This window comes from Drosophila navojoa, chromosome 5 (genome assembly GCF_054131105.1).
Source record: "Drosophila navojoa isolate 15081-1374.11 chromosome 5, UAZ_NAV_1.0, whole genome shotgun sequence".
NCBI lineage: Eukaryota > Metazoa > Arthropoda > Insecta > Diptera > Drosophilidae > Drosophila > Drosophila navojoa.
This window is the reverse complement of record NC_142893.1, coordinates 4,577,710-4,594,957: the sequence shown is the minus strand read 5'-3', so window position 1 is coordinate 4,594,957 and position 17,248 is coordinate 4,577,710. Positions and strand designations below refer to the sequence as shown.

At 41.8% G+C, this 17,248-nt stretch overlaps 1 protein-coding gene and 1 long non-coding RNA gene across 2 annotated transcripts; both read left to right on the top strand.

The window, feature by feature from the left end:
• The first annotated feature begins 5,440 nt into the window (after window positions 1-5,440).
• Window positions 5,441-13,929, top strand: LOC108654713 (uncharacterized). The gene is made up of 3 exons (XR_016196990.1): window positions 5,441-6,839; window positions 12,294-12,854; window positions 13,150-13,929. It is a non-coding gene; the product is annotated as an uncharacterized LOC108654713 (long non-coding RNA).
• Window positions 7,553-9,583, top strand: LOC108654711 (uncharacterized). Its single transcript, XM_018106223.3, has 4 exons — window positions 7,553-7,710; window positions 7,932-8,111; window positions 8,182-8,457; window positions 8,519-9,583. The coding sequence occupies exons 1-4, from the start codon at window positions 7,690-7,692 to the stop codon at window positions 9,029-9,031; spliced, it is 990 nt and encodes a 329-aa protein (XP_017961712.1). The 5' UTR covers window positions 7,553-7,689; the 3' UTR covers window positions 9,032-9,583.
• Window positions 13,930-17,248: the final 3,319 nt, after the last annotated feature.

Below are 17,248 nucleotides of genomic sequence, written 5' to 3'. Positions count from 1 at the left end.
GTGCTTCCAAAACTGTACAGCAAACACATCTTAAGCTCTCTCACTTCAACTCTTTGCTTTGTACCACACAATTTACTCGCCCCAAAGGCTGCGGTGTAAGCGTGACAGCTATATAGCACACTGCAATTCAGTGCTGAAAAAGATTCAAAGTGTAAGGCAAGTTTAGTCGCTGGCGCGCTGTTTGAATTTGTTTGTTTTTTTAATTACTTGGCAAAATGATTTGCAAGCTTCAGTTGTTGACATTTAAATTATCTAACGAATTGGCAATTTTCATTATGCTGACTTAACGTAAAAACAAAAATAGTTGGAATGCCTGACAGTGCCAACTACGTTTTATTTATGGTCTCGACAGTTTTCACTTTTCTTTGGGAAAATAATAGTAGTAAGTAAAATAAGAAACGAGATTTGATGATTTATGAGTTTGGCTGCTTTGGTTCACACGCATAAATAAATTAAAATTAGTAGTAAAAAAAGAAAACTGAAAATATGAAAATTTCGTATGTGCGTTCCGTTTGCGTGCGACAGTGCCCGAAAGTGAGGCCGAGAGAGTCTTATGCAACAATTATGTGAAGTGCTCGTGGTAGCGGTTAACTGGCCAGGTGCACGCCTCTTGCTTGACCCTTGCATGTACCAGATTTAACGACTTAGCACCGCTGTTCACGCTCTCTTACCCTCTCACTCTTTCTCTATCATTCATTATCTTTCTATCTATCTCAAGCGCAGTGGGCGGGCGAACTGTCGACAGCTCAATGGAAACATCAAGTCAATGTATCGACAGATCTATCAAATCGCCATGTATTAGCCTGCTAATGGTTATATATTTTGGTGGTTCAATGTCGACTTAATTAATCGACACCTTTTGTTGTCGATGAGCTTTTTGGGCTTAAAGGCAAAACCGCTTAGCGCCAGCAATTGTAAAGTCGAAAAGGTCGAAATATTCGTTAATAGCGCCTATTTCATAATTCATCACCGCCGATCGAAGAGCAGCTAAAAATAAAACTTAAAAAAAAACCTAAAAATAAGGAAATATTATGTAGTATCTGAAGATGAATTTTATTAGATTGTTTGGGTCCACAGTCAACAGCAGATGTTGACCCAATTGTCTAACAATTTCAGTTACATTTTTTTGTATATTTGATTTTTTGCCATGACGCTGCAATCTTTTAGCGTGCCTTTCAATTGCGACAGCAGCGGGGGCGTGTCCCTTAATATAAAGCAGCTCACGTAAACGTGCGACTCGTGCCACATAAAGCAAAGAGACATCAAATTAAAGCGTAACTACTGCAAAAAGTGCTACTGCGAGAGTCGCTAGTGAACGACTAGCAAATACCCTAAATACTCTGTCAAGGCGGCGGTTTGAAATATTCTAAGCTACATAAGCTATAAGCTCATGCGTGCGACATGTATACGCATATACAAATACGCACACATACAGGTATATTCAAACGTGTAGACATGTAGAAACACGCACGTCACTCGCTACTAACTTAATTTTATCTCCAAGTAATAAATATAGCATAAAATATGCATATGTATATGAGCTGACAACTTTCGTTTAGGCTGAATGACGTGAGATATCTAAAATGTTACCATATACATACATAAATATGTAACATAACCATATTGTTACATATACATACTTACATATATATGTGTATATATACATAAATATGTTAAGTTGGTGTCTGCTGCCGCTTGTTGTTAGGCTAAGCTTAGCTCTTATACGGTGTATTAGAATATCGCTGCTCTTCTTATACGATATACCAGAGTATCGATGTGTCAAAGTATCGATACATATGAAGAAGCGATTAAAGGAAGACGAACAAAGCTGTGAATCTGCTTCGCGATTTTAACGCAAATTGTTATACGGTTATACCCTATTTACGCATTTTCAATGAGTTGAGGGTACAAATTTGCCAATAGGCAATGGCGAATTATATCGGGTGTTTAAATCGATGCTCGGTATTAGCGTCAATTTGTGTGATGTGTGCCAAATCGGTATATTATGTCATCCAGCAGAGCGGCCTTCGGCTGAATGGGACATCAGGAGCCAAAGCGTCGTAGTGGGTCAACTGCAGACATCAGCGCCATAACATTAACTGAGAATTGCAGCAAGACATTGTTGTTGAAAGCCATAAACACATTTCGCACAACCTCAGCCGTTTCAATTGGCAACTGCTGCCGCTTTTGGCTAGCGACAATGACAATGGAAGTCTCTGTTGTTGCTATTGCTGCTGCTGCTGCAAGGCAAGTGTTGCAAGTAATAATTCAAAGCCAAGCTGCTCAGTTCCTCCTCGAGCTTCGTGACAAGCCACATGAGTAACAGCGAAGGCGGTGGGTGATCACTGTAGCCGTTTGTCATAATTGGACGCGCGTGGAAGATGCGCTCGCAACTTCCTTGTTGGACTGGAAAACAAATTTTTCCTTTCTGTCAATGTGTGGCAAATGCCTCCAAGCTGACAAAAACTTGGCCAAACAAAGCGCAAGCACAAAAACACAAAATACAAATTTTTTCGTCTAACAACAACAACAAGACGCGTCGGCAGGTACAGTGGAAGTTGAAAAGGTATTTAAAGCCCAAAATGTATTACATTTTTACATTTTAATATAGTTCATGCATACAGCATAATTTATAATGTTTAATCAATAATTAATTGCAGTTTGATTTGCTTAAGCAATAATGAAAGTAGTTTCACAAATGTATAAATGTCCTGTGACAAAAAAAAAGTACCTTTTTGGTATTTTTTAAGTCACTAATTTAAAGAAAAATTTAGTACTTTATAATGATGTGGATCATACCCCATATATACGTATAGAAATTTAATTTCAATTTTCTCATTATTTTGTTAAAAATTCTGAAAAGTTTTTAAGTTTGCAAAATAAAAACTATTTCCTTATTAGTTACTTTAAATCATTTGCTAAGCAGCTTGTGAATGTCTGGCAACGTTTAAAATCTCATTTAACACAGGGAGCACACTTATCGCATTATATTAAAAATCTTATGGGAATTTAAGCTAATTGGCGTGGAAAACTCACTAAAATCAAGGCAGTGAGAGACCTTCGAGTCGATAAGCATCTATGATGCGAACCACTGTGCAACGCATACATACATATACATATGTATGTATATAGTTTTTGTTGCTGCTGCCACAAGCGGAACAACAGTTGGAAGAGTGTACAGAGAAATAAAAATCACAAAAAGGCGGCGCACGACAAAATGCACTCAAATGTTGCAGTTGCAACAGACAACACTAAATAAATGACATGAAAAGACGCTGCATGAATTAACATACGTGTTAATGAGCCAAACCACCAAGCCACACACAGGCCGAAAGATTCGCACGCACATAAAATAACTTCATTTACATTGAAGCTTCCTCGCAGGCAGCTAGGACGGTTGGACTGTTGGACACTATTCAATTGGATGGCATTCCGGCAGCCACTTGGCTTTTTGAATCGGAGTGAGTCCATGTGAAAGTCTTCGCCTGACGTAACGCGGTTGCATCTTCAAGCAGCGACACCTGTTGCTCGTCGCTGGAATTATTCGATTGCGCAAGTGGCCAATCCTCTCTTCCCTCTCCTTCTGCCCCCCTCTAACTCTCTATGTAACTGTCTATGTGTCTCTCTTTGTGCAGGAAGGTGGCACCCACACTTCCGCTTAAAGTGTGCCCAGAGCCTGGTCATCGAATTGCCCAATGATCAAACGGTGTTTAATTAGCAATATTTGTCAAGTGGCAGTCATAAAAAATATGTCTTGTCTTCGGTGTCTTCGGTGCATGGCAAGCGGCTTATAGATGAGGAAATTCGCGCATGTGCAGCTGCACAACATCAGCTACGCAAATTGGAATGCGAGACCTCTGACTGAGGCTTGGCTTCGTTTGCTTGGTCCATTGCGTAATGTCCATTTGGAGCCTGGTCTGAGCCACTGAGCCACTGAGCCGGTTTTTCGTCTGCATCTTTTGCAGGACAACGCCTCAATGGACAACACATAAAGCTCGTTCTGCATTTTTGTTGCCGTATCTCGGCGTCTGCTTCTGCTTTATGGCCGAGATTACAGCTGTCTGGGTTTGCCACAACAATTGCCATAAATATACAAATAATACTGGGGACGTTGCGAATCTGTGTCTTGATCCGTTGTTAACCTGTTCCACTGATCAACCTTGACGCACACGCATGAGTGAACCTTTTTCAGACGGCTCGCTAATCGCATGGATTACGATTTCATTTATCAAGTGGTAAATGGTCAAAAGTCATGTATCTCGACCACCTGCAGCTAGCATCTAAATCTGCAACGTAGCCAGGCAATTAATGCTGCATTTAATTGAAAATTGCGCTGACAAAACGACGCACCTAATTGGCTACGGCTCGAAATGGGATGATGCAACTGGTCAACCGGGGCAACAGTTTCAAGAAATCTGCTTTGGAGGCTGTAATTTCATTTACGCTCAATATGTGGGTCAACTGCACGCGAGTGGTAACAATACCATTACCATCAACACTCAACCCATGCGCACCTGCCCCATCGACAGCTTCAGTTTCGGCTTCGGCTTCGGTTTCGGCTTTGGTTTTGGTTTTTAGTGATGTGCGGTCATGTAACGAATTGGAGCAACTGAATGTGCCTCGAGCCACGCCAGCCGAGCCAAGCCAAGTCAAGCTATAAAAGCAATTACAAGCGCAATATGTCAAAGACGCTTACAATTGACGCTGACGACGGCGATGCCGATGACGTTGCAGGAAGAGGTCTTAACGAGAGTCAAAGTGGAATTTCACATTGGTGTCCAATTGGAATTAGCGTCTATTAAGGGGGAACGATTGAAGGCCAAAGCATGTTTGAATCGCTTTAATTTGTTTATGTTGTAACATTCCAGTTGAATGTTGGCCTGATCCACATGAAAACAAAGTCCATGAATGTTTAGAAATGGCTATAAAGCGCTTTTACTTCTCCTTCAAGGTAATTCCAATTGGAGTGTAATCGATTAAACAGATTGGGCAATGGTAGTTTATATACTCATTGGAATGTAAATGTGCTCTACATTTATGCTATATCATTTCATAGTTTCTAACGCTTTGGATACGCCTTGGATCATACTGAGAATCATTTAGGAAATGATAAAAATATTAGTCTAGAGGCGTGCCAGGTTTACGGCATACAAAAGTGTCTAGTATTATGAGCAATAAAAATACAAACTTGCTACTTTAACTACCATACCTACTTTAACATAGACATTCAAATAATTTCCCAAGCTTAAACGGCTGTAACGCAGTTTTATTTATGGGCAATTTTCTGACGATAAAAGTCCTTCAAGTGCTGCGGGCGCTCATTGAAAAAAGAGGGAATAAAACTAGTTCGACTTCTTATGCCAAGATGTTTGGCCATGCATATAACCTACATAAACGTCGAGATCAATAATAAGATGCCATTAATTATGCAATCAGCAGGGACTCCAGCAACAGCGAAAGGTGTTTTTCGGCGCCTGTAGCGCCTGCCTGCGTGCACGACATCGTCGCATCAAAGAAACTTCAGACGACTGTGTAACCAAAAATCAAAAGCAAAACAAAAACTGAAATGCAAACAAAAGTCGCTCCACAAGTCGCGTCACCGTATTGTTGCTGTTGCTCTTGCTGCTTTTGTTGTGCACGTTACAGGAATTTCAATTTCAATTTCATTTCATTTCTTTTGTGGCAGTGCAATTCGCAGCTGAAGCCGAAACAAAACTAAGTCAAGTGGCAACGGGACTGTGGGACTGGGTCTCCTCTGATTGGGCCTGGCTTGAGCCGAGCTACGCTTTGGCTCTCATTGTTGCTGACGTTGCACATTCTTCATTATTATCTGTTTCATTTTCCTTGATTTGTGTCGTGTATTTTTACCTAATTTCAAGTTTCGGTTTTTTTCGCCGTTTCTTTTCTCGTTGTCGCCGTCGCCGTTGCCGTTGTTGTTGGTGCTGCCAGCCAACAACAGTTGGTTTTGTCTGTTGTGTGCTTCTTTTCTTTCATTTTTGCATTGAAGGCCGCAACTGCAATTTCATGCATGCTCCACCATCTCCTGCCGCTGCTCCTTGGCTGATTTTCGCATGTGATGTAACCACGGTTGCTGCTGCTGCTGCTGCTGCTGCTGCTACCCCTGTTGATTGTTGTGCATATAATGCAAACTTTGTAGATATTGTGGACACTGTCAATTATAGTTTTTGCATATAACTTATGCGAATCCCAAGGAGATGCACATTGCACTTAGACACACCCGATCTGGCAACACTTGCCATTTGACGAAATGCTTCTGGCGAAAGCCGACCACACTTAGAATTCATTTTAACAAACTGTAAATTGCATACTGAAAGTGTTAATTGTGTATTTATTAAACTATATGGTGGCCATTTGTGTGATGTTTGGCTTGAGGGTCTGTCATAAAACGCGCACCTTATTACCATGCTAAAAAATGTTAAATGCCATTTAGTGCTAGACAAAGATGGCCCCCAGAGCCCAGAGCCAGAGCCACTGAAGCGGCGCAATAGCACCAACAATAGCGTGTTGTTGGTGTTACTGTTATTGCCCTCGTCATTGCTATACGTCTTCATGCTGCGTCCCGTTGCGAAGGTCAGCTTGTTGTTGCGTTTCTTAGTTTTGTTTACACAAACGCCTGTTGGCAGTTGTTGTTTTTGCTCTTTGCGAATCGCAGGCCAAAACCGAACTGTGCTAATTGTGTGTGTCACTGAAATGAAGTTAACCGAGTTAAACAGGTCGTCTGGAGTGCACGCACGTAGCTATTTAACCATTAAGTGTAGCAGCCGATAGCCAACAACCGCCCACAGCCCTATTTGACCTTATCGAGTATCGGTCAGCAGGTAATTAAATCTTGTGTACATCATTATTAATAACATAATTAGTAGTCTGTGAACGCGTCGACACATTCTACCTTCGGCCCCAAAACATCACATTTACGCTTGAGATCAGCCAACGCACACTTCAAAGAGTCCAAGACCAAGCGGTCAAATGTTGGAATATACGGCTGCTGCGATTGCTTTACCTTGGGAAAATCCGAGCAGTCTTCGTCAGTCCGAGACCAATTCATCAGGCGGCTTGGCTCGTCACGTCACACAACGAAAGATAAAACAAACAGACATTATGCGCTCTCTTTGAGCTTCGCGCTGCGCTCTACTCTCACTCACACTCTCACTCTCTTTTCGGCTCTTTCGCTTTCGTTGGCGCTGGCAGCGTCGCTGGCGTTGGCGTCGGCGTTAGCAGTTGCGTGCATTTTGCACATTGGGCGACAAACGAACGCTTTCAGCCGAGACTAAAGCTCAAGCTGAAGCTGTGACTGTGACTGGGGGAGCTTTGCAGCAGCAGCAGCGATTGCGGCTGCGGCGGCGGCTCGACCGTGTCCCCACACAGACATACACACACACACATATGACAGATAGGCACAGCAAAAGACCAAAGAGTCGCTGCTGGCGTCGCTGCTGCAGCGACCGCTTGCTGTTTATTGTTGTTGTTGCTGTTGGTATTTTGGGCAAATTGTTGCTGTTTTGCGCAGCTGCGCCGTCGACGCCGCTGCGTTTCTTTGGCGCTTCGCATTCAAAATATAAATAGATGTGCATGTAGGGAAATGCGAATAGTGTTCATAGAAGACCTCATCGGAGGCACATTTCAGCTCTTTTGTTTTAACGCGCTGTTGGTGGTACAGGGATTACAAGCATGAGATCCCTAAATTTGTTGGTTAGTGTGGCAAACCGATGCAGACAGATAAATGCAAAATTATTCCGTGTTGAAATATCCTATAAATAATCAATGAATTTCTGTGTGAAAAACATACATATATAAATACTGAATAATTATGAATCATCAAAATAATATATGCATCAAAATGTGCAAAAAGTGAAGAGCATCAAGTTGAAAAGTTATTTAATCGATTATCTGCGCTTCTCTGCCGCCCACAGCTACTCAGCGCCAGCTGCGCGCTTATCCTCAGCATAGCCTACGCACATCCGCCAGAGGGTGTGTGGAAGAAGAAGCTAACATGGAAGGAAGATTGGGTGCAGGTGTGGAAGACGATCAAAAAAGAGGCATGGGAAACCAAATGGAAAAAGGTTTCGGTGCCAATATGGAAGGAAGTGCAGGTAAGCTTAGCGGTTGACATCAGCACTGCGATCAGGATCAGAGCTAAAGCGGAAACCAAATGTTGAATAGGTGCCCGTTTGGAAAGAGGAGAAAGTGCCTGATTGGAAAATCATAAAGAAGCCAAAAATTGAGGAGCGCGAAGTGCCCGCATGGAAGGACGTCAAAGTGGCCGAATGGAAGAAAGTGACGAAACCCATTTGGGTGCCCACCAAGGTGGCCGTGTGGAAGGAAATTCAGGTGCCCGTCTGGAAGGAGATCCAAGTGCCCTTCTGGAAGGAGATCCAGGTGCCCGTGTGGAAGGAAGTACAGGTTGCAGACTGGAAGCAAATGTTCGAGCCACAATGGGTAAGAAAGAAGCTTAACGATTGCAATAAACAACAGCAAACATAAACCTCGATCATCCCAGGTGAAAATGGGCATACCTGGCGAAAAGTTCCTGGGCAAAGATCACGAGGGCTGGGAATACACCAGTCACGATCTGTGGCGCAAGAAGCTCATCTGGAAGCCAGTGTGGAAGAAGGTCTGGCGCACTGAAAAGAAACAGGAATGGCGCACCGAGAAGAAACAGGAATGGCGAACCGAAAAGGTACAAGAATGGAAGACAGAGAAAGTGCAGGAGTGGAAGGAAGACAAGAAACTCGAATGGAAGGATGAATGGGTGCAGGTGTGGAAGAACACCAAGAAGCAAATCTGGATCAAGGAGAAGCGCGAAACATGGGTAGAGGAGAAGGTACAGATCTGGCGCACTGAGAAGAAACAAGTCTGGGCCACCGAGAAGAAGCAGGCGTGGAAGGATGAATGGCAATCGGTGAAGGTGCCTGTCTGGAAGGAGGTCAAAGTGCAGGAGTGGAAAAAGGTCTGGAAGCCAGTGTGGGAAAAGGTTTGGGTGCCAATCAGCCACGGTCACGGCTGGGACTAAGTGACAGGCGCTCTCTTCACATCTCGCAAGTCTATGCGACAGCACTGATACATAACTAATAACTGCCCCACTCCTGGCTTCCATGGGCCAAAAGCAATTGTTCTTTGATTGCTTTTGGCTGCCGCAAATTGTTAATACTTAAGTCTAGCATTGGCATTACCTCATCCCGAATCGTTTGCATTTCTGTTGACACATTCCGTTTACTTCTCATTTCATCTGCCCTCTCTGCTTCACTTGTATCTATATCTTAAGTGTACGAATTAGTCATGCGCGCGTTTGTTGTCTCTAAGTTATGAGAATTGATAATTGGCCTTTTGGATTTGCCATTGAAATTCAACTTCAATGAAGAATGAAGCTCAAATATTGTAAAAAAAAAAAACATACACACAAATAATCGTTGAAGGTTTGTAAATATGTACCTTACCGAAACCCTTAAACATATATTGTTATGAACATCGTAAACTATTGTACAAAATTTCATGTAAAGCGAAAAACTTACAAAAAAAAAAAAAGAAATTATAAAAATAATAAAAAACATACGTAAAAAACCAACTGCGATATTTATCTTTAATTGTGTTAAGTACTTACTCGGAAGCCACCCAAGTGGTTCGCTTATGCGCTGTGCCTCTGCAGCATCGTCCTCCTTTTACTTTCATTGGCCTCTTCGCAGTCCATCGATTGCGCAAGAGCTCTGCCATCTCCGGTCACACTGCCATTAGCTGGTCATTAACTGGAGAAGAAGCAACTCATAAAGTTTCGGGCCTCATGACACGCGGAAGTTGGCCTCAGATAAGTCTCGCCATGCCCCACCTCATCTCATCTCGCCTCCCACCCTAACTGAAATGGGCAAGTTTTTCATTTGGGCTTTTTTTTGGCTTTTTGTATTATTATTTTTGTTTTTTGTGAGTTTTGCACGATTGGGGCAATCGAGAGGCCAAGAGCCAAAGCCAATGCATATGAACTTGCCGCAGAGGCGCTTACAATTGCAAATGCCACTGCAGCAGCCGCAGCCGCAACAGCAGCATCAGACAACGGGGTCTGTGTGCATCCGATGCTTATGCCAAATAAATCTCAAGGAAGCATCTCATCATCGGCCCGATAAGCAGCAACAATAACGCCTCACTTCCTGTTCAAGTTGAATGTTGAATGTTGAATGTTGAATGCGGCTGTGGCTGCAGCTGCGGGCTGCGGGCTGCGGCCTGCTAGCTGCTGGCTGCTGGCTTAGGGTTACGGCTGCAGCTCTCAGCTGAAGTCCAAGTCACTCGGTCGACTGTGTTGCAACATGTTGCTTTAATTGACTCGCTCGTTGACTTCGCGCTCTGTGTGTTTGTGTGCCAAAAAGATCTGCTGCCGACATCAGTTGTACACGTGACGCCCCTCTAGCACCTGCCCCCTGCCACCCACCTGCCCAGCTGCCCATATAGCCAGCCGCCTGGCTTACCTAGTTGCATGCAGGTCTATTTAGCAGCCAGCCAGACAGCAGCGGCAGCAGCCGTCGCCGAGGAAGCAACTTGTAACAGTTGCTGTTACCAAAACTGGATACCAGACGCTGCCACAATTGCAAAGATTAGGTAACATTTCGACAATAACAACAATTTGCAACTAAACCAAAAGTTCGAGTTCAAGAAAACATTTATGAGGAACGAGAGAGATGTTGTTGTTATTATGACTTCGATTGCTAACAAATTTACAGCTGCCCATAAAAGGCACGCCCATGTTTAGATAAGCCTGAACGATAAATGGGCGGCTTACTTATATCATAAATTTAGTGATATAATATCCTTAAAATGTATTCACTAGATATACAATAGAATAATAGAAGCAAGATTCCATTATGTGTATATATATATTTAAGATCAGCCCATCTGACTGTGTGCAAAAAATTCATTTAATTGAAGATATTGTCTCCAAAATCATCTGAGACACATTCCTACACATATTTCCTCGTAAAAAATTTTATTGTTTATATTCAAAAATCTCTTAAATTTTTGATGATGTGTTATCTTATCATAATTTAAACATAGCTCAGTTCCATTTAATTCAAGTGTCTGCTATGGTTGAGTGTTTGCCCAACTCGAGCTTTTCATTACTTGAAACAAGTCATCATCAATTATTGGGGAACAATTGGCAGTTGACATCATAATTAAGTCAATGGCATTGCTAACGAAAAGTGTTGCTCAAGGCTTGGCTTAAGACCTCATCAAGATCAAGACAATGTCAATGGAACTGTGCCATATGCACTCTCTGTCTCTGTCTTTCCCGCTCGGTTTTAAATATTTTTCCAACTGAAAACTGAAAAGCGAACGAGTTGCATTGTAAAAAGTTGCATTATGCAAAATGATAAAAAAATAGGTCTTGGGGTTTTTTTTTTTTTTAATTTTCTCGGTCTTTGTCTCGTTGTCAAATTGGTAAATGTTTTCGATTTAATTGATGCTGTCGCTGTTGCTGTTTAATGGTGCTGCTGTCGCTGCTTATACCTTGAGCGCAATCAACTTGCTTGTTGTTGCTTAGCCCTAGTCCGAGTGCCCGCTGAGCCGCTGGATCTGTGATCACAGCGACTGAAAGTGCGCGGCTAATCTCTCAATTGTATCGCCTACGCGCAGCATGCGGCGCACGCGGCGTATGCGTAATATTTTTTCATTCCTCCTTTTTTTGAATGATGCGCAAACAGTTTCAATCAGCAGCAAATTGCAACGAGCCGGCGGCGGCGGCGGCGTCGTTTTGTTTTTATATAATGCGCGCAAGTGTCATGCCAAATTCAAATTTTATTTTAATAGCAAAAACATAAACGAAACGAAAACCAGCCACGACAACAACAGCAACAACAACAACAGCAAGCAAACATTTTACGCATAAGTGAAGCAAGACGCAGGCAGGCAACTGTTGCTATTGTTGCTTTTGTTTTAAATGTTGCAGCAGCAGCGGCCTCTGAATTGCACAAGCAGCAGCAACAGCAGTAGCAGCAGCGGCAGCGGCAGCGGCAGTCGCACGAAAACAAAAACAAAACAAACAAACGGGCCTCAAACGTAAATTGAAAAGAAGTAATAAAAATAAATTTGATAAACAAAAAAGCAAAAAGACAGGCAAAGAAAGATAATAAAAGCAAAAAAAAATTATATACATATATATGTATATATATAAAATGTTATAATAATGCCAGAAATGTTTTTTTGTAATAAATCTTTTGTTTACACACATCATAAACAAAAGGAAAATGCCTGAAATATTTATTTATTTATGTTTCTCTTATATTTGTATTTAGCGGCAGCTCAGGTTCAAGACAAACACAAAAAGCAACAACGCAACAACAAAAACAACAACGACGATGACAGCAACAGTTGCTGTCGGCAGCACGTGAGTTGCAGTCGAAGCGTGAAGAAAAGGTTGTTGCACGCATCAGCTAGAGTTAATGCCACTGCTGCCAACACGGCTCGCCAACTTGATCTCTGCGCGCGCGATGTGGGTCAGCCCGGCTTCAGATGTGGAGCAGCAAGGTCGTTACCAAAACATTGTCAACGCATGCGCAGAAATGTGGCAACAGCAGAGCAAGTGCGCGCCACATCAGAGCCGTAACATGGGCGCAATGATAGTGTGGCAAGGAGAAATATTAATTAAAAGGCGGCCAAAAATTGCTTTGTCAACCATAGTCAGCTTACTCAAAACCCATAAATCTCGACAGCAGCAACAGCAGCGGCAGCAGCTATTAATAGACATGCTTGAAGAAAATCGCGAAATACAAAAGACTCAGGCAACAAACTTGTTTTGGTCACGCGATACGCAAAGGCGTTGAGAGGCAGTCGATGGGCAGCGAACGCGCCCAACGGTGAGCAAAACAAAAAGAGGTAATTAATAACAGTTAACAGTTGATATAGTTAGCATTTGTGTTGGCCATATGCCTTGAAATTCCTGCACAGCAAATGCTAACTGGCCTTTTCATATCTCGCTTTGAGGCTTGCAAATATTGAAAGATTCTAACTTTGCATTTGTAATGAGAAACAGATTCTTGGCTAGGTCTAAGTAAACCCCTCTCTCTAGGCCATGTTAATAATTGCCGATTGCAAAATGTGAATTGGTCAACGTTATAAATTTAGCTATCATTCATAAAACTTTAATTGTAGATACGCCACTCATTCAGTGATGCTGTGAAAACACCTCGTTGCAAACCACCTAAGATTATGGCCGGCTTAAAAATGTGCAAAAAAAAAAAAACAACCAACTAAATAATTGCGTTGCCCGGCTAACAATTGCACATTGTCTCGCCCACAGAGCCCACAGCTGAGCGAAGCTGCATAACACAAATTACAACATGCAAATATTGAAGAAACAAAAACAAAAAACTTAAATGAAATGAAAATATATGAAAAACAATAAAAACAACATTCAGTCAAACGTTTAAGCGACAAACCGGCTACTCGCCGCAGTGGAGTAGAAGTCGATGAGGAGGAGTGCAGCACAAAGCGGGAAAGCTAAGGAAGGCGCAGCTGGAGCAATGCATGACAAAGCTAGCGTCACATATTGGCCATTTAGCGTATCAGTCGAGAGCCGGCCAACTGCTAACTGGTTAATAATAATGCAGCTTGAGGAAGTCGTAAACAAACTGCAATTGCGTTGAAGCGCTGTAATAAATACACTCGCACCCCTCCCCGCCTCCCTTTCAGCCTAACTCCCTCCCTTAGAGACGAGCGTGGAGCTGGATCGATATGCGAAATGAGAGAGATAGGGAGAGAATAGAGACAGAAAAATAAAGAGGTCGAACAATGATACAATGATTGACAACGAATCTCAATTTGCATTTAATGAATAAAACTTTGGAGGAGCATGGGTGTAGCCAACAGCCGCTGCTCCAATTTCGCATAGAAATTCGCTGGACTTGTTTTGTTTTTTGTTTTTGCTTTATATAATGTGTAAGTAGATGTTTGTGTAAATATTTATATATAATAGATTTGCTAATGAATTTTGTTTCAGTTTATTTAAAACAATGAGAAAGGAGAGATGTGAGCTGCGACGGAATAGATCTGACAACGAAAAAAAAGGAATTTCACACGCGGAATTGGTTTGACAGTAGCTTATACATTTGTAGTTAAGTCAGTCAAGAAATACCTAAATTATGTTAAATATTTAAAAAAATAATAAAGATTGATAAGAAATCCTGTTTATCTGTGCATGTGTATATATGCAGTTGGTTATTTCAAGCCTAATGCACTAAGTTCTATAAAAATCCATCAAGATTTGGTCAAGTTAGAGCTATTAAAAAAACAAAACAAAAAAAATTGAGTTGCAAAAAAGGATATTCCAGGATTCATATCCTGGAAGGACTTATATTTTTAGTCTTCAAATAGCCAATACTATCGCTTCGCATTCAAAGAATTTGAAAATTCCACCAAAAATTTCACCACATTTTTTTGCAAGGGGTATGGTCGAAAACTGGTCAATGCACACTGTAACTTGGCCATTTGAAGGACTATCGGCACGTCCTTTATATACAATATAGTCTTAATCCTTCTAATGCATAGTTAGCAATCAGAAGGATAAAAGTCCTTCAATCAGCTGAGTAATAAGGACTTTTGCTCACGGAGATAATTGCGTATAGCTCGGCCGTATCCTTGCATATCCTGCCAAAATTGATGTCAACTGAAATGAGGTCACCAAATCTATCAGCTGGCAAAAATTCACTCGAATCGTCCTGGTAGGTTGCGGGATATTGACAATTTTGTGTGTTTTTACTGATTTTGTAGCTCCCGGCAGTCCATCCTGAAACTGAAGAAACACAAGTCCCTGATTCTTAGATGACCCCATATTTTGTTAATGGGAGTGCATGAAGAACGTCCTCACAAACCCAGTGCAGCATGTCCGATCGTCCTGCGCAAGGATTTGGCCGTGTTATGGCTAATAGAAAGGTGAACTATTATAATCTGCAAAAACACGATTTTGTTGCATACTCTGCGGGGCACCTGTTTCCGCATGAAGTAAACGAAAATTCGGCAAAATTGAAAAATGAAAATGCACATTCATTAATTGTGATATTTTTATTTTATTATACAGATTAATTATGATTGTCTATGAATACCAATAAGGTCCTCAAACAGATGTCCTTTCAACATTTTGGAAGGAGCTGAAATGATAATAAATTTATAGCATTAATAATGCGGCCTGAAAGTATGCTACATTAAGAAAACAGAGTAAAAGTATGCTACACTTTAATTTTGCTTGACATTTATCTGAGACTTGAACCTTAAATTTAGTAGCGCCATCTATTGTAATATAATACATTTCATAGGTAGTTTTAATTGCAGCCCCATAGTATGCAACACTTTTTGTCACGTTCTAGCTGGTTTATCTGAATGTCAGGTGCCACCCTGACTCCTTGGCGAATTTAGCCACCTATGATAAATAAATGCAAGTGCAGCGGCAGGATTGCCACATAATTCAAAGCTGACTGATGCGAGCATAAGCCGATGGTTATCGTGCTGAGTTTTATTTAAATGTGGAGCACGCATCGAAAGACTTAAGCAGAAAACTTGAATAGAAAACTTTAAATCCAGTAATTGACATTTATTAAACAACTAATTGACCCGAGAGTTCAGTTTATCAGGAATATAGCTTTTAATAGATTTCATGCAAATGGAGTGACTGTGTAAGATGGCGTTTTGAATTGAACGGAAACACATATATTTTTTCTTCGACTGCTTTTAACAGTCGCTTTGTAATTATGCAATTGGCTTTGGCCGTTTTGCATGTGTCCGACAATTGGCAAGCGGGACTGCAGCTGACTGACTGACCAACTGAATACGACTGAAGCCAAACAGTTGAAGATGAGTGTTATATACATGTGTGTGTTAGTGTTTGTATTTCTATTTTTAATTGCCAACGCCCCAATGAGTGTGCAAATACTTCAAAATCAAAGCCATATTAAATTTGCATGAATTAGAGCTCGCTTGGCTAAATGCCAAGTGAATGCTTTGAAGAATCCGCCTGACCGGAGAGAAAAAGAAAAAGAAGAAACAGGCAAAGTCTGGAACATTCAATTTCCTCGTTGGCCACATATACAACGTCATGGCCACATAGATTGCGCAATCGATTGCCAAACGGTCAACGAACGCAGCAAAGAACCAGTTTGATCAGCTGCAACTGAATGATGCCATGCTATAATCTGCTATGTCAAAGGTGCATTTCCGTTAGGCTTAAGGCGCCCGGGCATCTCGTGTCTGGCTGTCTTTCCAAAGAGGTGCGAGGCTCGTGCGAGTGTTTTATGCAAATGCCTCAAGGGGACTGTCCCCATAAAGTGGCTATAAGCTCATAATTCATGCAGTTAGGCTTTGTTATTGAATGAGACGTGATTCGAAATTTCTATGACAGTTGATTTGTGTGCGCCGGCAGGTTTGTGGCCGTTGTCTTTTATTGCCACAACGATTGGGGTCGCGATGGAATTGCATTCGCTTGACCTTGAGTCTGTTGCAGCTAAAGATAAAGCTAAAGCTAAAGCTAAAGCTAAGACTAAAGTGTTATAAGCGCAGCATCCAATGCAATCTCTTTGGCCTTTCAGGGAAGTTCAAGCTTTCAATCAATAGCAATTAAATAACAGTAAACTGGTCAGCCATAAAAGTGCAACGGCAAGCCACAACCACAACTAGATCGCGTTTGCCTTTGGTGCGTCTTGTCAACTGTGTGGAAGCGTAACAGGCGACAAAGTGGTTCGGTGCCTAAAAAAAATCGGCATTTGCTTATTTAGCTGGCCAAGCAGGAAGCCATGTGTCAATCGGAAGTAAAAGGTGCAGGCGCAATCGCAGTCTAAGGTGCAGGCAATAGGTGGCAAAGCCAAATACATTTAACTGGTTCATTGGCATGCACATATGGTAATGAAATGCGCCACTCCCACTGCCACTCCCACTCCCTTATTTAAGCTGTCGCCCTGAGTTATTTGACTGGCAAACGCCCACGCGGCAATTGGACAATCTCAGCAATCTGCAATCTGTTGGTCATTCAAATCAGGTGGAGTGCAGGAAGTGCATACCAAATGTTGCTCCAATTTCCCTGCCGGAACACCACGCAGACACAGCTACAGACACACCAGCTCTAACGCTTAAGCACTTAACACATTGACTGATTACTGCTATGATAAGACCAGCCTCTGGCCAATTGAAGTGCCTTGAATAAATATGAATACAATAATAATAATAGCAGCAATAACAATAAACAACAACAGTAACAACTACAGGA